General features: G+C 54.4%; 2 protein-coding genes across 11 annotated transcripts in view; one reads left to right on the top strand and one right to left on the bottom strand.

Moving 5' to 3' along the window:
• USP42 (ubiquitin specific peptidase 42) overlaps window positions 1-12,020 on the top strand; it is an 80,525-nt gene extending 68,505 nt beyond the window's left edge. For 2 of the 8 annotated variants that reach the window (XM_021935639.2, XM_021935640.2), the window contains 3 exons: window positions 33-127; window positions 4,100-5,539; window positions 7,116-7,449. In XM_021935639.2, coding sequence (XP_021791331.1) covers window positions 33-127; window positions 4,100-5,539; window positions 7,116-7,449 — 1,869 coding nt within the window. Of the gene's footprint in view, window positions 1-32; window positions 128-4,099; window positions 5,540-7,115; window positions 7,802-9,931; window positions 9,976-11,014 lie in introns of those variants that run through there. The other 6 variants (XM_021935638.2, XM_021935641.2, XM_021935643.2 and 3 more) reach the window with 4 other exon arrangements.
• Window positions 12,021-12,228: 208 nt separating this feature from the next.
• The window catches only part of CYTH3 (cytohesin 3), a 115,241-nt gene continuing 102,223 nt past the window's right edge, over window positions 12,229-25,246 (bottom strand). Inside the window, exons 6-14 of one of the 3 annotated variants that reach the window (XM_009202573.4) lie at window positions 24,181-24,261; window positions 21,656-21,768; window positions 21,289-21,437; window positions 20,992-21,103; window positions 16,173-16,249; window positions 15,987-16,058; window positions 15,718-15,872; window positions 15,392-15,486; window positions 12,229-13,820 (exon numbers count right to left, since the gene is read on the bottom strand). In XM_009202573.4, the coding sequence (XP_009200837.1) occupies window positions 15,414-15,486; window positions 15,718-15,872; window positions 15,987-16,058; window positions 16,173-16,249; window positions 20,992-21,103; window positions 21,289-21,437; window positions 21,656-21,768; window positions 24,181-24,261 (832 nt within the window). In that variant the 3' untranslated portion in view covers window positions 12,229-13,820; window positions 15,392-15,413. Of the gene's footprint in view, window positions 15,487-15,717; window positions 15,873-15,986; window positions 16,059-16,172; window positions 16,250-20,991; window positions 21,104-21,288; window positions 21,438-21,655; window positions 21,769-24,180; window positions 24,262-25,246 lie in introns of all 3 variants that reach the window. The other 2 variants (XM_003895700.4, XM_009202574.3) reach the window with 2 other exon arrangements.

Consider the following 25,246-nt stretch of genomic DNA (forward strand, 5'->3'; position numbering starts at 1 on the left):
CTGAAGCTGAAATATTTTTGTTTCTATTGCAGTTGATGCCTGCTCCTTTGCCGTCTCTCCCAGAAGACAAAATCTTAGAGACCTTCAAGTTTAGCAACAAACTGAAAGGCTCGACAGATGAAATGAGGTAACGCAAGAGTAAATCTGAGGCACATGTGGCAGCATAGTGGGAAATCCAGTGGCCTGCAGATGTGTCAGTATAGGAATGCTGTAGAAATTTTATAGTGAATGTTTTGAATCCTAGAATGATTTGAATTCTAATGTATAGGATTTATTAACTTGCCTTTTAGAAGAGTAAAGAAAAAATGTGGCATATAGGACCGAGTCCACGGAAACTTAATGTACTCACCATGCTATTTCTCCTCCTGCGTGGCCACCTCTCTCTGGTTAGCAGTGTTACTGGCACGCCTTCAAGCACCATCTCATTTCATCTTTCTCATGAAGAGTGATTATGGGAGGGTGTGCTGAGGGTCTAGGCCAGGGCTCTCAGTCCTGTCAAGGAGCACATACAGTCAACCGTCCATTCACAACAGGGATGCATTCTGAGAAATGCATCGTTTGGGGATGTGGTTGACATGTCAGCACCACAGTGTGTCACACAGACCAAGATGGTGTGGCCTGCTGCTCCTGGGCCACAAACCTGCACAGCCTGTGACCGCACTGGATCCTGTAGGCAGCTGTAACATAGTGGTATTTGTGTATCTACACATAGAAAACGGACAGTGAAAATACGGTATAAAAGGAAAACTGGCACACCCGTACAGGGCACTTACCATGAATGGAGCTGGCAGGACTGGAGGGTGCTGTGGGTGAGCCAGTGAGTGAGCGAGTGCTGAGTGAACGTGGAGGCCTGGGACTGTACACCGCTGTAGACTCTAGAAACTGCACACTTCGGCTACACTCAATTTGTTTAAAAAATTGATTTCTTCAATAGTAAACACACCTTTGTTTACTGTAACTTTGTTACTTTATAAACTTTTAAACTGTTTGACTCTTTTGTAATAACACTTAGCTTAAAACACAAACACTATACAGCTATACAAAAATAACTTCTTTGTTTGTTTGTTTGAGACGGAGTCTCGGAGTCTCACTCTGTCACCAGGCTGGAGCACAGTGGTGCGATCTCAGCTCACTGCAGCCTCCACCTCCCGGGTTCAAGCAATTCTCCTGCCTCAGCCTCCCGAGTAGCGGGGACTACAGGCATGCACCACCACGCCCAGCTACAAGAATAGGTTCTTTATATCCATATTGATAAGCTTTTTTCTACTTGTAAATTTTAAAACTTTTTTTTTTTTTTTTTTCCTTGAGACAGAGTCTTGCTCTGTGCCCCAGGCTGGAGTGCAGTGGCGCAATCTTGGCTCACTGCAAGCTCCGCCTCCTGGGTTCACGCCATTCTCCTGCCTCAGCCTCCCGAGTAGCTGGTACTACAGGCGCCCGCCACCTCGCCTGGCTAGTTTTTTGTATTTTTTAGTAGAGACGGGGTTTCACCGTGGTCTCGATCTCCTGACCTTGTGATCCGCCCGCCTCGGCCTCCCAAAATGCTGGGATTACAGGCATGAGCCACCGCGCCTGGCCAATTTTAAAACTTTTTTGTGAAGACACAAACACACACATTAGCCCAGGGTCACGGGATCAGTGTCATCCGTATCACTGACTTCTACCTCCACATCCTGCCCTACAGGAAGGTCTCGAGGGGCAGTAACAGCCATGGAGCTGTCATCTCCTGTGACAACAGTGCCTTCTCCTGGAGACCTCCTGAAGGACCTGCCTGAGGCTGTTTTACAGTTACCTTATGTTTTGTAAGAAAAAGGAGCACACACTAAGATAATCATAAAAAGTACAGTTAGTAAATACATAAGCCAGTAACAGTCATTTTTTTTGTTTTTGTTTTTGAAATGGAGTCTGTCTCTGTTGCACAGGCTGGAGTGCAGTGGTGAGATCTCAGCTCACTGCAGCCTCTGCCTCCCGGGTTCCAGCGATTCTCCTGACTCAGCCTCCTGAGTAGCTGGAATTACAGACATGCACGAACCCACCCAGCTAATTTTTTTTTTGTACTTTTAGTAGAGACAGGGTTTCACCATATTTTTCAGGGTGGTCTCAAACTCCTGACCTCAACTCATCCACCGGACGTAGCCTCCCAAAGTGTTGGGATTCCAGGTGTGAGCCACCGCACCCGGCCAGCAGAGTCATTTATTACCATTATCATCTATTATGTACTAATTGTATGTGCTAGACTTTCATGGGACTGGCAGTGCACTGGGTTTGTTTACACCAGCATCACCACACTTCACGAGTCATGTGTTGCCCTTGGACTGTTACAGTGATGGGAGTTTTCAGCTCTGTTGTGATTTTACGGACCGCCGTCACTAGGATGTTAGGACAGTTAGGGTGACAGGGATTTTTCAGCTCTGTTGTGATTTTACGGACCGCCGTCACGTGTGGGCCGTTGTTGACCTTATGTATGAGGTATGTGACTATACTTCGTAAAGGCCCCTCAAGGATTCTGAAATTATAGATAATAAAACCTGCCCCACAATTTTAAAAAAAATCATGTAATGTTAGTCAAGAATGTAAACGTAACGTTAGTCCAGAGTAAGAGGAAAGGAACTTGTCATGCAGTGACAGTGCTTCATGCGGAGAACCCGGCAGGACGGCCCTGTGGCGAGAGCCTGTGTGCGAGCAGTGCTCGCGTCTCAGCACAGGTCGGCTGTGAGTGACAGCTCAGAGCGCGGCCAGATGTCACCATAGTCGGTGCCAGGCGCAGGTTCGCCATCAGGAAGTCATGTTCTCATGGCGAACAACTTGTGGTGAAGTTGTGATGAAATCACAGCATGATGGACTCTAGATTTATAGACTAGGTATCTTCCTGGAAACAGTGTCGGTGAAAACCGCGCCAGTAACACAGCCGTAGTTTTTACCCGCATAGTCTTGGAACGCACTCAGCTGTGGGGTTGCTCGTCGTGCTGGTGGGGCTCCCATCACTGTGGCAACCCCAGAATGGCCCCCGGCAGCTGGGAGTGCCCTCACTGAAGCCCTCTGTTAGGAGGGCTTAGGTATTAAAACGGAATGGGGTGAACCCTGCAGGCAGGGAATGCTCATTCCCAATCTAAGGATAGGCTGGCTTGGACACTCGCTCCCTCGGCCAGGGGACTCCGGCCTTTCCTAGGCCAGGTAGCATGAGGGTGAGGTAGATGGCTGTGCAGACAAGCCCAATATGTCCTTATTAACCCTGAGGACATATTGAAAGCTCTGTGGGAATCAAAGGACAGAGTTAATTTACTACAGCAAGTTTTGCTAAAGCCTCTGATTTCTCACAATTTGTCAGTAATTGGAGGAGCTGCTGGCTTTGTTTGGAGGTAGCCGCTCTACCTTTGAGGGTTCAAGAGAAATTAGAGAAAGGGAGCCCAGAGTTAAAGGAGGAAGCCCTGTCATCACTGGAGGTTTTTCTTTAGTCTTGGTTATTAGGAAGAACTAGAGGAACTGCAGCCAGGTGCGGTGGCTCACGCCTGTAATCCCAGCACTTTGGGAGGCTGAGGTGAGAGGATCACCTGAGGTCAGGAGTTCAGGACCAGCTTGCCCAAGGTTTAGTGAAACCCCATCTCTACTAAAAAATACCAAAATTAGCTGGGCGTGGTGGCGGGCGCCTGTAATCCCAGCTACTTGGGAAGCTGGGTCAGGAGAATCGCTTGCGCCTAGGAGGTGGAGGTTGCAGAGAGCTGAGATCACGCCACTGCACTCCAGCCTGGGCAACAGAGTGGGACTCTGGCCCTCGAAAAACAAAACAAAACAATAGAGGAATTGGAAGAACTAGAGGAATATCCAGAAACAGGAAGAGCCTAGAACTGTAGGATTATTGCTTTGAAAAATAGGCTAGGAGCTGGGCTTGGTGATAAAACATTTTATTTTTGTTTAATAAGGGAAACAGAAAATTGGGAGTTTCCAGAGATGGTAGTACTAGCCTAATACTGGGCTTCAGCGAGATGTATTTAAAGAGACGAAATAGCAAGTGAACGTTTTGAAGTGTTTGTCCCTGTAATGCAATGACACGAGCCTGTGAAGCCCACGCTAACTGGTGTGTTTGTTTGTTTGGGGGCTGCAGTGCACCTGGAGCAGAGAGGGGCCCTCCCGAGGACGGCGACCCCGAGCCCCAGCCTGGCAGCCCCGCCGCCGAATCCCTGGAGGAACCGGATGCGGCCGCCAGCCTCAGCAGCACCAAGAAGGCCCCGCCGCCCCCGGATCCCGGCACTCCCCCTACCAAAGAAGGCGCCTGGGAGGCCTTGGCTGCCGCCCCCGAGGAGCCTCCGCCCGGCGCTGGGCAGGACATCGCGGGGGACACAGTGCCCCCTGACCTGTGTGATCCCGGGAGCTTAACGGGCGACGCGAGCCCGCTGTCCCAGGACGCAAAGGGGATGATAGCGGAGGGCCCGCGGGACTCTGCGACGGCGGAAGCCCCGGAGGGGTTGAGTCCGGCTCCGCCTGCGCGGTCCGAGGAGCCCTGCGAGCAGCCGCTCCTTGTTCACCCTAGCGGGGACCATGCTCGGGACGCTCAGGACCTGCCCCAGAGCTCGGGCGCGCCCGAGGCCACAGAGGGGCCGCCAGCTCCTGTGCTGGAGGCGGCCCCGGCCGGTCATCTGGAAGGGGACGCAGAGCCTATCCCAGGCGAGAGGGGCGAGGACGCCGCGGCGCCGAAAGCTCCAGGCCCTTCCCCGGTGAAGGAGAAAATCGGTAGCCTCAGAAAGGTGGACCGAGGCCACTACCGCAGCCGGAGGGAGCGCTCGTCCAGCGGGGAGCCCGCCAGAGAGAGCAGGAGCAAGACTGAGGGCCACCGCCACCGGCGGCGCCGCACGTGCCCCCGGGAGCGCGACCGCCAGGACCGCCACGCTGCGGAGCACCACCCCGGCCACGGCGACAGGCCCAGCCCCGGCGAGCGCCGCTCTCTGGGCGGGTACAGTCACCACCACTCCCGACACCGGAGTGGGGCGGAGCCGGACTGGGTCAGACACCACTACACCGAGGGCGAGCATGGCTGGGGCCGGGAGAAGTTCTACGCCGACAGGCCGCGGTGGGACAGGTGCCGGTACTACCATGAGAGGTACGCCCCGTACGCCGCCCGGGACTGGAAGCCCTTCCACGGCGGCCGCGAGCACGAGCGGGCCGGGCTGCATGAGCGGCCGCACAAGGACCACAGCCGGGGCCGTAGGGGCTGCGAGCCGGCCCGGGAGAGAAAGCGGCACCGCCCTGGCAGCCCCCGTGCAGGAGCGCCCCACGCCCTCGCCCCGCACCCTGACCGCTTCTCCCACGACAGAACTGCACTTGTAGCTGGAGACAACTGTAACCTCTCTGATCGGTTTCACGAACACGAAAATGTAAAGTCACGGAAACGGAGACACGACAGCGTGGAAAACAGTGACAGCCATGGCGAAAAGAAAGCCCGGAGGAGCGAACAGAGGGACCCTCTAGAAGAGCCTAAAGCGAAGAAGCACAAAAAGTCAAAGAAGAAAAAGAAATCCAAAGACAAACACCGAGACCGCGACTCCAGGTGAGCCTGGGGCCTTGTGCTCCTCGCGGGGCTGGCGGCGCTGTCAGCAGTGGGGCCTGTCCCTTCTCACCCGACTCAGGAACGAGTGACGGGCCAGGCCGTAGTTGTATCCGTTTGATTTATGTCTCATTTCTGTAGGTTTTGAGATTCCACTCTTTTTACAGATTTGTAAAAATTTGCCCTGTTTTTAAGCTGTATCTTTATTTCATGGTGTCATTAAATGCCTAACAACCTTCTTTTTCAAAATGATAGTGCCATTTTTGGTGAATGCTTTATAACTCTTCCAGGAGTAAGCATGCATTGTTCCATAAATGAAAAATTGGGAGTCTTTGACCTTAGAATTGGTGTTAATATTATTATTTGTCAGATGTAGTTCTGTTTTCCTATCTGTTATATTTTCCTGAAATTCAGTGGCTGTGAGGTAGGCAGACAACAGGAGGTGCACTTCTCCTGTTCCTGCCCTCCTGTCCAGCGTGGGCATCTGAGACACCTTTGTTTCCTCGGCCTTTGTTTTTGTCTCCATTTTTCAACTTGAAATTCAATTGGGAAATTTGTTTCTGTATTTTTTAAGAGAGAGGGTCTTCCTCTGTCACCCAGGCTGGAGTGCAGTGATGCCATCATAACTCACTGCAGCCTTGACCTCCTGGGCTCAAATGATCTTTCTGCCTCAGCCCTCAGCCTCTGGAGTAGCCGGGACTACAGACATGTGCTACCACCCTCAACTAATTGTTTGTTTTTGTAAAGACAGGGTCTCGCTATGCTGCCCAGGTGGTTCTCAAACCCCTAGGCTCAAGCGATCCTCCTGCCTGGGCCTCCCAAAGCACTGGTATCACAGGCATGAGCCACCGCACCTGGCCTGTTTTTGTATTTTTAAAAAGCTAAATTGGTGAGTGATTGTCTTGAAAATGACTTACCCGTGATGAGATGGATGAGCAGGAACAGAATTAGTAATTTTAGTTGACATCTCTTGAAATTGAAACCAGGGGAAAAGATTAGCAAAAGCCATAGGGAAAATAGGCAGTGGTTACTTGAGGGAAAAAATAATATTGCTGCCAGGTGTCTCAGGCACATGGGAGGGAGGGAGGCTCAGTATTTCCTTTCCCTTCAAGTAACCACTGGTTTTGGGAAAAGCTAGCAGAATCCTCCCTGCAGTGTTTGTCCAACAACTTTAGTTCCTGAGAAAGCTGAAGCAGAGGTGGGGCTGCTCAGCAATGGAGCTGAAGTTGGTGAATTTATGACCCTGGGCGGAAACAGTCATTATACTGAAGGCAGACTTGTTAAATTTTTGAGACAGGGTCTGGCTCTGTTGCCCAGGCTGGAGTGCAGTGTTGCAGTCGTAGCTCACTGCAGCTTTGTCAACCTCCTGGGCTCAAGTGATCCTCCCGCCTCAGCCTCCCAGGTAGCTGGGACTACAGGTGTGCGCCACCATGCCTGGCTGACGTTGTTAATTAGATAAGAATTGTGCCTGTTTGCACGGTGAATGTTCTCAGTGAACGGGTGTAAAGGCCAGGCTCCAGGGTCTGCTGCTGGTGGTGTTGCGTTTTAGGGGTTTGAACTCTGGCTTTTGCTTCTGCAGGCATCAGCAGGACTCAGACCTCTCAGCAGCGTGCTCTGACGCTGACCTCCACAGACACAAAAAAAAGAAGAAGAAAAAGAAGAGACATTCAAGAAAATCAGAGGACTTTGTTAAAGATTCAGAACTGCACTTACCCAGGGCCGCCAGCTTGGAGACTGTTGCCCAGTTCCAGAGAGCCCAGGGCGGCTTTCCTCTGCCCGGTGGCCCGCCTCTGGAAGGCGTCGGACCTTTCCGTGAGAAAACGAAACACTTACGGATGGAAAGCAGGGATGACAGGTGTCATCTCTTTGAGTATGGCCAGGGTAAGAGGAGATACTTGGAATTAAGAAGATAGAAACGATTTCTTAATACATTTTCTTTGCAAAGGGCGAGTAATACATAGAAAACCTCAGGTGGCATCAGAGGCTGCAGTTACTCAGATCACCCTGCCAGACAGGGTCCGGCCTCAGTGCTCGTCCCTGCAGTGCGGTGCTGTTGTCCAGTTTGGCTCCTTAGCACCAAACCCTTAGCGTTTATTGAAGGCCTAAGTGACACAGGACTGAGGGCAGCACCACCTGTGTGTCACCAAAGCCCTGGAACGTATGGCTCTGGGCGTCTTGAGTGTTTGCCTCACAAAGGACCAGAAATCTTGGTTTTATTTTATTTTATTTTATTTATTTATTTATTTTTTGAGACGGAGTCTCGCTCTGTCGCCCAGGCTGGAGTGCAGTGGCGCAATCTCAGCTCACTGCAAGCTCCGCCTCCCGGGTTTACACCATTCTCCTGCCTCAGCCTCCCGAGTAGCTGGAACTATAGGCGCCCGCCACCTCGCCCAGCTAAATTTTGTGTTTTTAGTAGAGACAGAGTTTCACCCTGTTAAACAGGATGGTCTCGAGAACTCTTGGTTTTAAAGCATTTTTGATAGAAATACTTTTGCAGTATATACATTACTCTCCTGAATCCTTAAACCTGTAGCATTCTGAGTGTGCCCTGACGCTCGGTACCGATTTGCTTGCTTGGGTTGTTAGAAGCACGGGCGTCGGCCTCTGCCTGACGCCTCAGAGACGGTGTGGCGGGCCACGGACTGTCGCTGCCAGGGGTCCTAGATTCTCTTCTGCCCTGTGGGGCTGTGTCTCTGTCATGTGGCCACGCGCTGTGCTCTGACTGCACTTGAGGCAGCCTCCCCACTTCCTCTCTGGTTGGTGTCCAGTGACTGCTGGTCCTGGAGAGGAGCTGTGAGCCTGTTAGAAGTGGATGTCACTCGAGTCAGTGGACCTAGAGCAGAGGTTGGCAAACTGCAGCCCTGCGGCCAGCTTCGGCCGGTCACCTGGCTTTGTATGAACTTGGAGTGAAGAATGGTTTTAACCTTTTTAAGTGGTTGGAAATAATCCCAAAGAACAACAATGCGTTTCACATGAGAATGATGTGAAGTTCAGACTGCAGTGTCTGTGGCTTGATTGGGGTACAGCCAGGCGCGTTCGCACGCTGTCCTGTGGCTTCGCTGTCACTGCCTGACAGAGGCGAGTGGCTGCAGCAGGGCAGGGACTGTGGCTTGCAAAGCGGAGAATGTTATTTGCCCCTTCACAGAGAAAGTTGGTCATCCCTACCTGAACGCCAGTTGTTTGCATTCATGTATGAAGCGCATGCCCTCCTCCCAGGGACTTTTGACGAATCATCAGGGCTGCCCTGAGGCCTTTGCTTCTCGGCTGTGTCGTGGGTTAGGTGGAGCTGTGTGTTCTGGGGAAGGCCTGTCCCTGCCAGCAGCCCAGAGCCAGTGTGCATTGTTGATTGAGGGGCAGATGGTCCTTAGAGTGTGTGACAGAGAGCGGGGGCTGCGGGGTGAGCCCCATGGGGCACACTTGCCTGTGGAGTGCTGGGGAAACAGCCGGAGCCCAGGACAGGTACCAGCACTGTCGGCGAGGGCAGGGGGCCGGCGAGGATGGGGAGCCGGCGGGCCTTTGCTGTCTGTGTTGTAGACATTCTGGACGTTTCAGAATTGGTTTTGCCTTCCCATTTCAGCGAATCGGGGAAGGGGATTCGTGAGGGCTGCTTGGTACCCGAGGATGCGGTGAATGGGCTCATTCTGTGTGTGGTACGGGCTCCGAGGCTCGTGGGCTCCCAGCCAGGGCTGCTGGGAGACAGTGATAGCCCCCAAGGCAGCTGGTCCAGCAGGAGGGAGGTTGAACGTGAACTTGTTTGCGTCCTGTCTCGGGTGCCGTGGTCAGGCGTGTGTGTGTGTGTGTGTGTGTGTGTGTGTGTGTGTGTGTGTGTGTGTGTGGTGGCCTGCATTTCCGTGCCCGTCCTTGGGTGCTGTGGTCAGGCGTGTGTGTGGTGGCCTGCGTTTCTGTGCCCATCCCACTGCACTGATGACAGGGTTTGCAGCTGGCGCTTCTGCTGCGAGCACAGACTGAGGAGCCTTTCTTGTCCTCCCGAGAAGGCCGGTGCCCGGCCTCGCCTCACCCAGCGTCCTGTGGTCCTACAGGCCCCCCTCTGCCCTGGACTTCGGCTCCTTGCCTTTCTCTTTCAGACTCTTCCTCTGGCTCTGTTCCACCCAGTTCAGTTCTTGGGCCTGAGATCTGTTGTCCTAACCCCAGGGTGTGCGTGGGTTGGATGGAGCCCTCAGTCTCAGTCATCACGTAAACCCTTTGATGTCAGTAAAGCCCTGGGAGCAGCAGCTGAGCGCTGGGACATCCCTGCTCACCTCGCGGGGAAGTGGCCTCAGCCACTCACAGGGAACCGCAGTGACTGACCATAGCCACTTAATGCACACGCAGAGCAGAGGCACTGGCGGTTTTGCAACCATCATTAAAATCTCTTTCCTGACCTTTGCTTTCTAGGTGATTGAAAACTCAGCCTCAAAACAAAAAATTCACTAGTTATGGTAAGCTGTTTTCCTGTTTCTTCATTGTTTGTGGTGGCGCTGAGGGGACTCAGGCAGAGGAGTTATTCTGTGGTTCTGCCTGTGGGCTGGGCCCATAGGAATGGGCAGAGCCATGGAGAGGCCCCGGCAGGTTCCCAGCCAGCCCAGACCCAGGCCACGTGCTTGGGGACAGACCTAGACCCTCCACCTCGTCACCTTTGCATTACTGGCTGGGAAGACCCGCATCCCTCATGCAGGTGGAGTTGCCCTGTTCCCTTGCCCCTCACTGGGAAAAGCCAACCTGGCTCACAGCAGCCGAGCCCAGGGGCCTTTGATAAACATCTGGGAAGGGAGAGGCCCGGTGCCCAGCACAGGCACCTCAGGAGAGCAGAGCCTTGCTCCCTCCCCGTCCCATCCTGGCCCCTGTGCTGCTGTTTGCGCCCCGAAGTCGCACTGAGCTGGAGCCGGCACCCACCCAGCACCCACTGTACAAAACCGTGGGAAGGTGGCCGAGTGGCAGATCAGGACCTCAGAGCTGCAGGGCTGTGTTGGGTCAATTCTCACAGGGGTCCTGGGAGAGTCACTGGTTTTATACCTGACCCCTGTGGACCTAAAGGGGACAGCGAATCATTTTTCCCTTGAAAGGAAACTTTGTCCAAATGTGTCTGTCACATGTAGTCAGCAAGAGGAATTTAAAATGAATTTCCAAGTGAAGAGTCTGTGGATTAACTGGCCGTTAATTAACAGGCTTTATCAATGTGTCCTCAAGGGAGAGGCCCAACCTTAAGGAAGGAGCTAAACTTCCCAAGTGAGGGGCTGTGAGGACGGAGGTGGAGGAGGCAGCTGGGGGCTCGCGGCGGCGGGGCCCAGCAGATGGCGCCTCCCTGGCTGAGCCGCTCGCACCGCCAGTTCCCTCACTTCCACCCAGGAAGGCAGAGTGACCTCCTCAGGGAAGAGCTTCCCCAGCCTTCTGGAGCAGTTGGCAGGGCGTCCAGAATAAGCCCTAGGCACCGCCGCCGCCTGCCTCCAACTCACTAACCCGGCGCCTCTTGTCTTTCAGATTCAACGCGTTCAACAGAAGCCATCCCCAGCCCAGCTTAAATTATAAAGATAGAAAATAACTCTGTTCCAATCTGCGTGGTGCTTCTTTAGTAAATACTGTACAGATTTTACCATGGAGAACTTTTTTTTTAGTTTTTACCTTTTCTTAATTACCCTTATTCCGAATGGACGAACACTTTCTACCACTGCTGACCATTGTAAAATACCGTGTATATAAATCCCATTGAAATAATGCCCTGGAATAGAACATCTCAAATGCTGCTTAATTACAGACTCAGGTCGATTACTTGTATTTCATGTAATGTTCCTCCAAGTTAGACATCTGGTGCAAGACCAACCGGGAGACCATGGAATTGTCAAAAGTACAAACTGACAGTGTGTATATTTAATTTAAAGACTTATTTAAAAACTCACAAGCTCTCACCTAGACTTTGGAGAGCAGTCTGTTTTCTGTAATGTCTGATACTAGAAACTAATTTGCTTATTTTAGTTGTATTCAAGATTTGAAGATGTATTTTATAGACAAGTTCTGTTTTTGAACTTTGTGGAACTGTTCCAATCAATTTCCCAGTTATGATGAGTATTTACATTATGAATGTATAACCCAGACATGATTTGTAAAGCCGACAGTATGTTTCTATTACACAACACTTTTTGATACAGCGTCTCTTGTCTTCACTGATACTGGAGTCTCCGTTGTCTGCTTGGTCCCTTCGAGTTTCTAGTTACAGACACAATCATACTGTGATTTTATTTTTAATATGGATATGCTATCAAACTGTGATACACTTATAATTCACTGGTCCTGCATCAGGAGATGGAGTGGGGAAAACTGTATTTAATACAGTTTGTATCTGAATAATCTGTATGGTTTATACAGTTTGTGTTGTTCAGAGATGTTTAAAGTTTGATCTTTGTTTTTTTAAAGATTAAAAAAGCACTTGCCCCACTGTAAATATACAGCATGTAAAATTTCTATAGTATATAAATGGCAGCAAATCACACACTTGGCGTCTTTTTACTGCTGTTTTCCCCATTTGCTTCCAGACTCCTTCCTGTCATCTGAATTCACTTTCTTAAAACCTTCAAGTGCTCCTGCTGAAGTCAGTACCTTCGGCCAGGCCATCCCACCTGGGACGGGCAAAGGAAAACTGGAGGGGTGTTTGCTGGACCCAACAATATCTGTTGGAAAGAACCAAGTCTCAGACAGGCTTGTTTTAACAATACATGTGATTTTTATTTAGTGAACACAGTATTTGCAAGAGCACTGACAGCCATCCACCCTCCAATCTTACTGTTCACTTTACAACCAAATATCGAGAGAGAGAGAGAGGCTGTTTCTTCATGCGAGCCATGGCAGTATATACATTGAATAACAAACACTCCAGAAATCAATAGATGTACATTATTTACATATTACTGTATTTTCCGCAAATAGAAATATTTTCTAAGAAAAAAAAAGTCAATTTGTGGTTTCTGGTCTACCACAGACCTAACTTCTCGGCAAAGCACATCTATGTAGATAGCTGCATTTGTAACTTTAAAAGTAGGCATTGCTTTCTATGAAGCACTAAGTGCTGCTCCATCTATAAACAGCTCCTAGTTTCACTCAGTTTGGTACCACATTAAACTGCCCCAAAATGTTCTGTGACCCCAAAGACACTGCTGCTTATCTGGGTCCAGGGCCAGTCCAACTAAACTCAAATGTGAACCAGGGCCCAGCAAGACAGGCTGGAAGGGCTGTGGCAGCCGCCGCCTCCCCGCTGGGCTCCCGTCGCTGCCTCCTGGCCTCTGTCTCTGGACGAAAGTGTCTTTGGCCAGAGTTGGGACTAACAATTCGAGCCCTGTGCTCAGACATCGGGGCGGGGAGGAGGAGGATCGTGATTGTGACAGGGCCTGCCCAGGGTGAGGGACAAAAACAGATGTCCTGCTTCAGGGCCGTCCTGGTGGCGGCTGGCCCTGTGCAGTCATGACCCAGAGAGTTTTCTGGACCAGGCCTGCCTCAAGGCTCAGCAGGCATGATGGCTGCACGGCCTTTATGCTAATACTGTCATTACACAGCCTGGAGCTAGGCGATTTCCTGTAACACTCTGACCACAAAGTACCTGGAGTCTAACTCAGCACCACAGCCTCTGCGCGGCTCCCGGGTGCCCACCACCCGGTGAAGCTCATTCCCAGATGACAGCAGCGGAGGAGCTTGATCTGGAGACTCCTTCCTGCCGCGGCTCCCAACACCCAAAACAGAAAGCTCCGCATCCCCAGGTCACACCTGGGTTGGTCAGAAGGAAACGGCTCGTCTGAGCACGACATGCTGACAAAGCTGGCTGTGGCCAGTCCTGGGTGCGGGGCCAGCCTGAGGGGTGGGCACCGCTGGGGCTGGCCGTCAGTGTGTGGTCTGTGGGGGGATCCAGGCAGCGTTTATTTTCATGGAAGACTGGAGGCCAGAATTGCATATCTACCAGCCAGGTTTCAAGAACGCTGACTTGCCTTTCTCAGAACTAAAATTTCCAATTTGAGGTATCAGTAACAAAGCCTAAGAGCTTGGGAATGAAAGTCTGATGCAGGACGGGGGCTTCTGGCCTCCGACCCCTCTGCAGTCTAGTGCGACTTAAAGCTACATCAAGGTCAGCCGCAGGGAGGCGGAGGGCCCGCAGCCGCTCGGCCTCCACTTCAAGGCAACTCAAAGGAACAGTCTCCGCTGCTGAGAAGGAAGCCTAGGTGCACAGTCTGAGGTTTGGTCTCTGGACTGGGCATTTTGCGCAGGAGTACAGATGCCCTCCAGAGGGTGCAGATTCAAGGTGTGCCTGTGCAGGTGGGGCGGGAAGAGGAAGTCCGTGGAGGAAACGCCAGCCACCAGCCCAACAGCCCCGTGTGCAACAGGGTCCTGGGGATGCAAATCTCCCGACAGAGCAGCGCCTGCTACCGGCCTGCGTCGGCCCAAGCACGCAATGCCCCCGTCCAGCCCTGTGCCCTCTCTGGAGGTGGGGCCCAGATTCACCCTTGCTTGAGTGAAGCACCGGGCACCTGCTATCCTTACATCCACAGCAACCTGACGACCTCCCAGGCGGGCGTGGAGCTTCGCCAGTTCCACCACCGGTGTCTATCTGGGGTTCTCAGCTCCCCAGACACCCTACGTGCCAGGCCTCTGCACCCCAGGGCCTGTTCTTCCCTCCTCGTAGGGAGGGCACCTGTCTCAGGACATGGCACGCTACATGGGGTGAGGCTGTTTCTAGTTACTTCTGTGTCTATTCATTAAGAAATCTGGTCAAATTAGAAGGTCTGTAAAATAAGCATTCATTTTGCCACAGGTTTTAAATAGCGATAAGTATGGTCAAAAGCCGGTCCACATGGACTCCGCTGACCTGTATGCAACGCTGCCGTGCGTGTGTCTGAACAAAACATGAGCAGTTTCACGTGATTCAGCATATGGACCATCTGTGTCCAGGGAAAAGCTGTTTCCTAGGAGTTAGCAGTTACAGGCTAAACACCCCAAACCATTAACTGTTATCACTTTAACGGTTTGCTTAAAGTACCTGTGGGGCCAAAAAGCCTGGGTTGAAGGGAGGCCACATGGGAGTCACCCTGGAGCCCCCAAGTGCCATGGCCATCCCTCCCCGAGCCCGTCCAGAGCCCACCTGCTGCCCCCGGGGCTTGCCTGACAGCCTGACAGGGCAGGGCTGCACGTGGCCCCCCGTGCCGGTGTCCCCCAGCCCTCCCCTTGGGTGCTGCGTCTAGATGGATATTTTTTCAGTGCACAGTATATACTTGTGTCCAGGAGTTAACTTTATAGCTGCCATTCTAAAAATACTACTGTTAGAAAGTATCTTTTGTTATAATTTCAGAATATAAAAAGGCATATAAAAGCTATAATCCTATATATCTGAGAAAAAATTCTGAATAAAAAACTGGTAGCTTTTCCTTTCCTGTTTTGCTATAAAACAGTGGCTTTCTAGAACGGTTAACACTGCCCCGAGTGAACGCGTTTGGCATGGTACGAATGAGGCTCCCATCTGTGGAATCCGTCCGGTGTCTGCTGTGGAGAGAGCGGAAGCTGCTGTCCTGGCTTCTCCCCCCAGGGCCGCCGGGGACGGTCGCAGGAAGGAATACTTCTGGACACGCGCAGCCGACCATGACCCCAGCCACGGCACAAGGCCTCGAGGATCAGTCTGGGCCACAGTACGCTCTGAAGCAGCAGCTTGCACTGCAGGGCGACCACCTCCCAGGACCCCAGCCGCGGCACGAGGCCTCGGGGATGCCATCTGGGCCACGGTACACTCTGGAGAAGCAGCTTGCACCGCAGGGCGACCGCCTCCCTGCCACGCCTTCCGCGGAGGGGCGGCCCGCGGTGTCTTTCTGCTGGGGTTGGGTCTTTTACCTGGGTCTTGTAGCCAGGAAAGCTATTTTTTATTGGCAATCCTTCGTTTCCTCGTTGCCAACATGTCATAGAAGGGATCCCTGCTGATACTGGCTCTGGTGAAAGAAGGAAAACATGCAGGTTAGGTCGTGGGTGACACACAGACCTTCCCTTCCCCACCAGCCCCAGAGGCTCCTCGGACAGGACCGCAGGCTCAGATCTGAGCACTGGGTTTCTGGAGGCAGAGGGTCCGCTCTTGCACACGGAAGCATCCACGTTCCAGACATCCTCCGCCCTCCAACCAGCATGAGAAGACAGGCCTGGCCCAGCCCCCGAACCCCGCTCACTTGATGGATTTCATCCACTCCTCCTTCTCCTCCGGGCTCGGGGCTGAGATCCGGTACACCACGTGGTTCCCCTCTACCACGCGGCCGTCCGCCTCCGTCTTACAGGCCTTGATGACCTGCCCTTTGTGGCTGGGATTGTAGAGCTCAAAACAGTTCTGGTGGAGAAAGAGAGGGGAGGCCGTCACAGGGGCTGGGGGCCAGGTTCCCTGCAGGCAGTGAGGATGGCTCCCAGGTGGCTGGCAAGAGAGAAGGTTCAGGAGGGAGCTTACGGGTTTCCGGGGGTCCTCCACCTCCCTGATGCTGAGGTTTTCCAACGGGATGATTCCCCTGGGCTCCTTATCCTACAAGAGAGAAGTACACGGGCGCTCACTGTGGGCCACCAGCCTGGGGGTCCCTCGGCCCCAGGGCAGCTCCGTGACTGCCGGGAGGCGACCAGGAGGCCCAACCTTACTTACTGTTGTGTATTCAAAGTAATAGAGGCAGTTATCAGTCAGGATGAACCACCTGCGCTTCCAGGTCTTCACGCGTCCTCCTAGAAGCAGAAGGGCCCCGTGAGTGTGTGCTCCGTGCACAGGGAGCCCGCGGGTCCAAGAGGGGGCCCTGGACCTGCACAGACCACTGCGTTTTCAGAAAGGCTGCCAGGCGCCAGGCTCGGGTTTAGGTGCCCTTCGGCGTTCCCACCGCGGGGCCCCACATGCACCCACCCCGCCCACACCGGTGCCCCTCCACGGCACCGAGGGGCCCCCTGATGACACGACCGCACTCCAATTCGCTTCCTGGGAGTTAGTGGGATGGATGGCGTCATTTCCCCACATGAGATGGCAGCATGATGAAGTCAGGACGGCTCGCCGGGCTCTGTCCAGGGCCTGACCCACCATGTCAGGTGGCTGTCACGTTACAGAGGCCCTTGGGCAGCCCTGGGATCCCCCAAACTCAATCACCCCTGGGCCCAGGGAATCGTGAGACTGAATTAATTCTGTAACAAGATCTGGAGCGCACGCGCGTACCCCTATCTGTACCTGCCCTCCTCTCACTAAGGGAAGGACGTCTCTGATCCTTAAACACTGAGCAGACACAAACTGACTTCAGCTGCTAGCCTTGCCTGTGTTTGTTTTTTAAATAATTCAAAGAAAGGCACGCGCGGGGCAATGAACTCAGTGCTCCCTGGGGTACTAGGCCGCTCTGCCCCACGCCTCCCCAGCGCCGTGCAGCTCACCCCGCTTTCTCTGTGACAGGCTGGCAGGGGAGCGGCCTCCCTGTGTGGGGGCCAGCACCGGCGCTGAGGCCTGGCGGCAAGATGCTGTGAGAAGGGCTCTGCGGATCACCCGAAAGGTTTCCCTTTCGGGGCCTGGTGTGCAGAGACCCTGGGTGAGGAGGAACCAGCTGCAGGTGGCAGGAAGCCTGGCTCAGCCGTACTGGCGGCCGGAAGGGGTCTCCGCAGCCCCTCTGGGATCCTCCGGCCCCTGCCTCACTCAGCACTGCCATCCTCCACTGATGCCTAAGGCAGCCTGCAATGTGCTTGCCACCGCCAGCCTGGGACAGAAGCCCAGTCTCCAGCTGTTCCTCGCCTCCCCACAGGCCCCAGTCTCATCAGTGTCCCACCAGCCCACCTGTTAAATAAAGGGTCTGTCTAGACCCTGGTCTGGGCAAATCTGCCCCCCAAGCTTCCTGCTGCATCTCCCCAGCCCTCAAACCTTGCCCCCAACATCTCTCCTGAGCCCTGGCGGGGCTTCCACTCCCCGACGCCTGCAAGCTGCTCCGTCTGGAACCCGCTGCCCCAACTGTGTGGGGCCGCCTCACTGGTCCCCTGAACACCCAGCCAGGCCCCAGCAAGGCCCAAAGCCCTTGTTGCCCTCGTGTCCCTGTCACCACAGGCTCCATGCTCCATGCAAGCCCTCGGCCTTCACCTTCCCCACCTCCGTTGCAGCATACCAGGGAGGCCTAAGTCCACAGGGGAGGGCAGGAGACCCTGGGGGCAACCCCGCCTTGTCCCTCAGTCCTCCAGTGAGCAGGGAGAGGCGTTTTATGTCCCCGAGACCCTGGGGACAGGGGGACAGTGCTGATTCCTTCCAGGCACTTGCTCCAGCTCGAGCTGCTGTGGCAGAATCAGCTGACAGCAACTCCACTACCCTGACATCGGTCGCTGTCACAGTCGCCTCTGCTTCCCACCAGAGACTCCAGAGCAGGCCCTGCTCCAGCTGCACTGGTGCCAGCTGCCAGCCCCCAAACAGCAGCCAGAGGCATCTTTTCAAAAGCGTGTGGCGATCGTGCCCCTCCCGGCCTGACGCCCCCGCAAAGGGTCCCACTGCACTCGGCTTTAGACCCAACTCCTTGAGCGGCTGCAGGGGCCGCCCTTCCTGGCTCCCCAGCTGTGGCCTTTCTCCCTGCCCAGCTATCTGAGTCTCCAGTTCTTGGGGAGCTCATCCAGGAGCCCCCAGGTTGTGTGCTTCTGTCCAGCACCTGCTCTGTTCCTCCATGCTCCCGGCATGGTGGACAGCGATGGGCCTGTATGTTCCACTAGCCTGTCCACCTGGCCCCCGCCTGGGAGGGGTCCGCCTGGGACGGGTCTGCCAGGCAGCCTCTCAGCACCACCCTCAGGTCCCCTGCTCACACCCCCCATGGACAGCCCCATCCCTGTCCAGTCCTCAGGGCCAGGGGATGGTTGCAGAGCAGGACTGCAGGCCCAGGGCAGTGGGTGGTGAGCTTGGTCTCAGAGCCCAGCAGGCTCTGCTCGTGCTTGCTTCTGGCCACGCCACACAGCATTCTCGCCTGCAGACAAGAGCCTGGTTTCTGGAACCTGCAGACGGGAGCCACTTTCTCTCTGCAAGTATCTATTTTCATTGCCGTGAGCAGGCAGGTGCGCACACGGATCCACACGCACAAACACAGCACGTGCACACACTTTCTGCATGATAGCTTGGATTGGACCACCTCCTGTGATTTTTTTTTGTGTGGTAATTGATTCAAGACTCAAAGTCTTAAGTTACCAACAATCGTAAGCCACGCCTGTGTACACAGCAGGGTTCCTACGCTCTGGCAAAGCATCCTGGCCTTTTTAAGACCACCTGCTCTAAAAGCCAATCTACAGTAAGAGTACAGCCAAGTCAGGTCGCACTCCCCGCTCAGCGCACGCCTGGAAGCATTCTAGATCCTGCACCCGTCTCGTCTGCCTCCAGCCAGGGCCCTGGCTCGCCAGCCTTTGGTCTCGAACTTTGCTTCTGAGAACACAGTAGGCACACAGGGTGCCTGGGTGGGAGAGGGCAAGGAAGCCAGCACCCTAGAGTGGCAGCCGCTCACCAGGCCGCCCACACTGAGGCCATGCCAGCTGCACCAGCCCCTCCAGGGCCCCCGCGCTTGGCACCCGGCGCCCAGCCAGCTCTTGGTTCCCGTGAGCGCTGTGTGCACTCATTTTGTGGCCTGTTTATCTGCCCAACCAGAAAACAGGTTAGATAACACGAGCTCTGCTGTGCCTTCATTTCATTCACGCATTTACATCTCCAGAGCCGACCCTTCCCTGGTGGCACAGGCCACATTAACTGCCAGGCAGGCTGACGGCGTCACTGTCCCTCGAGGGGACACTGGGGGGCAATGCAGGAACCAGAAGGGAGGCATCTAATCAAACGAACGTCCCACTTATCCCGTCCCCAGAGCGCATGCTGCTGTTTCCAGTTACATCCCCCACCCCCCGCCCTCACTCTAGAACCCTCACACGAAGTGATCTGATCTGGTCTCTCAGGCACCCAAGCCCAAGACCATGGTGCGAGGTTTTCAGGCAAATACCTAGAACTCCCCTAAACCTCGGCATAGCCAGAAAAAAGTCAAAGAGCAATGGCCAAGGTCGAAGACCCTAATGGGAAAGGTAGACCTGTGGGACTCACATCCCTTCCACCAGATGAGGAAGCCTGTGCCTGTCACACTGTGTCTCATCCTTCCTTGATAATTGTTATTTTATTTATTTATTTATTTTTTTGAGACAAGGTCTCCCTCTGTCGCCCAGGCAGGAGTGCAGTGGCACAGTCATGGCTCACTGGAGCCTCAACCTCCCGGGCTCAGGCGATCCTCCTGCCTCAGCCTCCCTAGTAGCTGGGACTACGGGCACACACCATCGTGCCAGGCCAATTTTTATTTTTTTGTAAAGACGGGGTTTCACTATATTGTCCAGGCTGGTCTCAAGCTCCTGGCCTAAGCAATCCTCCCGCCTCAGCCTCCCAAAGCAGTAGGATTACACACATGAGCCACTGCACCCGACTGATAAATTTATTTTAAATCACCAGGACACTCCACTCCAGGTCTTATGTGCTGCCCGGTGGCCGCCTGCTCTCAGAAGGGCTTGCGTGAGCCCAGCCATCGCATCTGGAAGGCTTCACTGTGGGCACACGGCAACCATCCCCGCCCCACAGGCAAAACACCCCTCCGCATCTCTAAAACCGCACGCGAGTGCCCTAAATCGCTCCAGGGGCCTTTACACAGCTCCCGAAATCCCTCCATGCGCTGCTGGGTTAGTATGGGGTGGAGGGTGATGCCGCAGGGACAGGGCTGGCTGGCTGCTTCTCTACTGCTGCAGACCCCTGGAGACACGGGATGGGGGCAAGCCGGCTCCCACACGGCATCCCCGAGTGCTCCAGGTCCCGGCCTCTCTCAGCCCCGCCCCTGGGGTGGGTGGAGCGTTCTCCGCACCGTGCACGGCGCGGCCCGCAAGTCCACAGATGGGTCGGATGAATGGCAGCCACACAGCGGAGCTCACACAGACCAACGTGGGGAGACCGAGAGGAATGAGCCGCTGGGGGGCGGGAAGCCACTGGGTACCTACCTCCTAAAGCAGGACAAGCAGGGACAGCCCGTCACAGAACAGAAAGGTGGGAGCCACAGGCAGAAGGAAAACAACAAGAAGGCACATTTAAACCACGCGTCAGAAATCACAGCCACACCAAACCGAGAGAGAGGCACACAGGTTCTGTGGATAACGCGCTCGCTTCTCGTGCAGGACGCTGCCCTGGCTGGCTCTGGATGCTAACTCAGCAGTGCTTTGGGACGGGCCGTGCAGCCCGGGCGTTCCTCTCTGCCGCGGACATGGCTCTGACGCCCCGGCTCAGAGGAGCAGCCGTGGGCCGTGCGGCTACCGAGAGCGGGCTCTGGCTTAACTGCGTTTCTTTTTAACGTCTCTGCCTGTGGCGGGGGCGTTCCTACATTCCCATGACGAGCTTGGGAGGAACCCGAGGGGCTGCTGCCGTGGGCCGAGGGGTCACGCCCGGGTCCCGTGGGCAGGCGGCTCACCCAGCTTCAGGAGCCAGCCCTCGCGGTCGGGGTTGAAGAAGGTGTGCGTCAGGTCGTTCCCGTCGTCCTCCGGGATCTTAAATGGCTCGTTCTTAATGCTCTCATACAAATTCTGCAGGGAGGAAAGAGCAGCAGCCAGTTCAGACTCACACAGAGGCCAGCGGCCGCCGCGCGGAAAGCGCAGCAGGACCAGGGCGGCAAGGAGACTCGGGAGGCGCGTCTGGAGTCCCAGGCGCTGCGGCCGCTCCCAGCGAAGAGATCCTGCAGACGGCAGCGGCCGCGGGCTGGGGAGCTCACCCTCAGCAGCTCCTCAGGGAGGTCCCCGCCCTCGTTGATGCCGCGGTTCATGGCGATGAACCGTTCTGCCGTGGGCTTGTCACGCACGTTGTGGTTGTGCAGGCTGGTGTTGAGCATGATGATGGCGAATGACAGCACGTAGCACGTGTCTGCAACGAGTCCGGGGTGCTGGGCTCAGCCAGAACCTCCAGTGGACAGTGGGACCCCGCGTGCTGGGGCCCGCCTGCAAGAGGTGCCCGGCCCACAGGTCGTCCTCGCTCAGGGAAGGCAGGTCCCCAGGAACACACGCTGGGCTTTGCCGGGACCGCCCCCTCCAGAGCTGGAGGCTGTGCCTGGCGAGGGGCCAGGCTGTGAGCGCTACACTGACCTGTGGACTGGAAGACCCCGGGGTTGCACAGGCAGTAGCGAGAAGCAAAAGCCTCCATCATGCGATCAATCTTCTGCGCCTCCCCCGGCAGCCTGAAGCTCCATAAGAATTGCCTGTGGAGACAGCAAAGCCGTGGGCAGCCGCATCAGAATCCACACCGCCTCAAGGCCAAGGGTGGCTTCTGCCCCGCTCAGGAAGGACGCTTTCCTCCCGGGCTGGGGTACAGCTCTGGCAGGGGCTTGGGGGTGCAGAGACAGAAAGGAGAAAACCCAGGACAGTCTCCTTCCATTCCATAACTCGAGACACGCTTACTGATGGCTCATCTTTTTATAACTACAACCGATTCAGCAGCGAGGCCAGTTGTCTCTGCCTAAAAAGTAAATATCCAGGATCCCAGCACTTCTCTGTCCCCATTGCCACCATCTCCTGCTGCTGCCAGGTGATCACCAGAGCCCTGCATGTCCCAAGCTGCCACCGGCCAGTCCTCACAGCATCAACAAGACCACGTCCTCCTCTCAGAACTCCCACACATAAGGCAGAGCCATAGTCCACAGGACGGTGTCCAAAGCCCCACCTACAGCACTGGGCACTGCGGCCAGAAGCTGCTGCTGCCTTGCTGGGGAGGCACACACCTGCCTCAGAGACCAGGCCCAGCAGACACTCCCAACCCTCAGGCATCCCCTCTGGCTGAGGTCTCCCTGGCTGACCTCCCTGTAATTGCAACCCCCAGCCCAGTCCCCCCACCCACCTCCTACCGCTTCCCTTCCTTGCTTTCCTCGGCTGGCTGTGGCTGCGTGGCACTGTCCCTGCTACCTGTCTGCCTTATCCACTGTCTGGTCGCCCAGGTGTGAGCCCCGGGGGCAGAGGCTGCAGTCCCCAAGGCCAGCTGTGGCCTCCCGCACCAGCTATTCAGCAATGTCTGATGCTGCCGTGGATTTAGCAGAAGGATCAGGACCAAGTTAGACCTCAAGGCTCCAATTAAGTCTCTGGGCTTTTAAAAATACTGATCCCACCAGCCATCGGGGGAGGATGCAGCCTGGCCCCCCCGGGGCTCCTCTTCCTCTGCATGTCCCTCACACAGGGCAGCTCCCCAAGGTCCTTCCTCTGCTCTCTCCTCCTGGGATTCCAGCCATGTCTGGCCCCACTCTCTACCAGGCCCCATCTTCTCCGCCAGGCCTGCACCAGCAGCCTTCAGACTCAACACGATCGCCCCTCCTCCACTCTCACCCCCTCCACCCCTCACTCCCCGTCTGTCCCACGTTCACCAGCAAAGCATGCACCTTCTCACCAGCCCATTACCATGGCCTCCCTGCCCACCCCACGGCAGTAAAGAGTCTCGAGTCAGCCCGCACACCTCTGCCCCACACAGGCTTGCCGTGTCCTTCAGGACAAAAGCTAACATTCTCAGGGCAGCTCCTCAGGCCACAGGACCTGCCTACATTCCCCCTCACCCTGTGCCTTCATCAGGCCCTCTACTGGGCTATGCCAGGCTCCCACTGCTGTGGGAATTAATAGGAGCCTCTCTGGCTGTGGCCAGAGACTGATGGACTAAAAGAAATGGAGTCACAGCAGCAAGGGCCGTGCCAGACGCCCCTCCCAGACTCGCCAGGCCTGTACCCTTCTCTGGATGTACAGCCTCCAGAAACGGAATCTGATAAGCCTGAACTGCGGCTGCAGGATTCTCAGATGTTGCTAACTCTCAGCGCACTGTTCAGCTCCAGGCTGTGCTGCGAGCACATCAGCAGGGTCCCACAGAAATGCTGCCAATGCTGCAGTCTGCGCCTGAGGTAAGGCCATGAGGAAACAGGCCACGTAAACGAGAACAAGGTATGAAGCAGAAGGTCTGAGAACATGACGAGATGCGGCCTGATTTTCTCAGCCCAAGGGCCAGCTGAGGCAGCTCCCACCAGAGGCCCTGCCTCCTCTCCCCCGGATGCTGCTGAGTACTGGCTCAGAGTCAAGGCCCAGAACAGATGAAGGCCCAGAAGAGAACAGCCGGGGCACCAAGGAAGGAGGCGAGACAATTTCCTGCTTGCAGAGCAGGAGGAAGAAAACGTGCAGGAAGGGCAGCTCGAGGGGCATCCAGGGAGTGTGTCCCGGACACCAAAATGGCGAGAAGACTACATCCTCTCTGGCACACTCAGGTATTCATGTGTTTGGTGCTTTAGGTCAAATCTGGAAGGAAGTAACCCCATGTAGCACCAATGCCACGCCATACAGAGCTCGGGAAGAAGGTACTCGAACTACTGCCACACAGCATTAAAAATAGAAGGAAACGGAATGGAAGGAGCACCAGCGGCCACAGTGAGGAAAACATGGCCCTTATCTTAAGCATGTGCCCCAGTTCCTATCTAGGGCTGCTCGATGTCACACGGCATTAGCTGGATCATTCGGAACAGGAGCCAGCATCTGTGAGACTCGCGTGGCACCAAGTTACCTAGAGTCAATTCACAGCCACTGCTGCCCAGGAAGCGGTCCTCTGGCCTTCCCCATCCACTCTACACCCAGCAAATGATCATACTTACCTTAAGGCTTGTACAAGGTTGAGATCAGCAAACTCATGGAGTTCAACAAAAGCTTGAAGAACTTTAATATTAAATTCATCCCTGGGAAAAAAATAAGCAAGCTTCAAACCTAATGTACATTATCCCAATTATTTTAAAAGATATGGCTTATGAATAATGTGGCTATGAACATTCAAGCACAAGTTTTTGCATGGCCATACTTTTTTAAAACATTTGTATTTTTTGCCGAGGCACGGCTCGCTATATTACCCAGGCTGGTCTGGAACTCCTGGGCTCAAGCAGTCCTCCCACACCTCCCTCGGCCTCCCAAAACACTGGGATTATAGGCATGAGCCACCACACCCGGCCACATTTTTATTTCTATTGAGTAAATACCTAAGAGTGAAATTACTGGGTTCCATGTTAAAGTTTATGTTTTACATTTTGAGGAACTGCCAGACTGATTTCCAAAGCATCATTTTATATACTTTTTATTTTTTTTTAAGCCAGAATTTCACTCTTGCTGCCCAGACTGGAGTGCATTGGCGCAATCTCGGCTCACCAAAATCTCTGCCTCCTGGATTCCAAGCAACTCTCCTGCCTCAGCCTCCTGAGTAGCTGGGATTACAGGTATGTGCCACTACACCCAGCTAACTTTTGTATTTTTAGTAGAGACAGGGTTTCTCCACGTTGGTCAGGCTGGTCTTGAACTCCTGACCTCAGGTGATCCACCCACCTCAGCCTCCCAAAGTGCTGGGATTACAGGTGTGAGCCACCGCACTAGGCCACATGATTTTATATCTTATCAGCAATAAGGGTTTCATTCCCTGCAGCCTTGCTGGCATTTGTTACATTTCTTTTTCATTACGGCCAGCCTAATGGGTGTGAAATGGTATCTCACTGTGGTTTCAATCTGTATCTCCTTGACGATCAATTGAGCATTTTTTCCTGTGCTTATTTGCCACTTGTATATCTTCTTTGCAGAAATGTCTATTCAGATCCTTTGCCATTTGATAACTGAGTAATTTTTGTTATTTCTGCTCTTATTTGGAAGAGTTATTTATGTAATATAGATATAAGTCCTCAG

Source organism: Papio anubis, chromosome 4 (assembly GCF_008728515.1).
Source record: "Papio anubis isolate 15944 chromosome 4, Panubis1.0, whole genome shotgun sequence".
Taxonomy (NCBI): domain Eukaryota; kingdom Metazoa; phylum Chordata; class Mammalia; order Primates; family Cercopithecidae; genus Papio; species Papio anubis.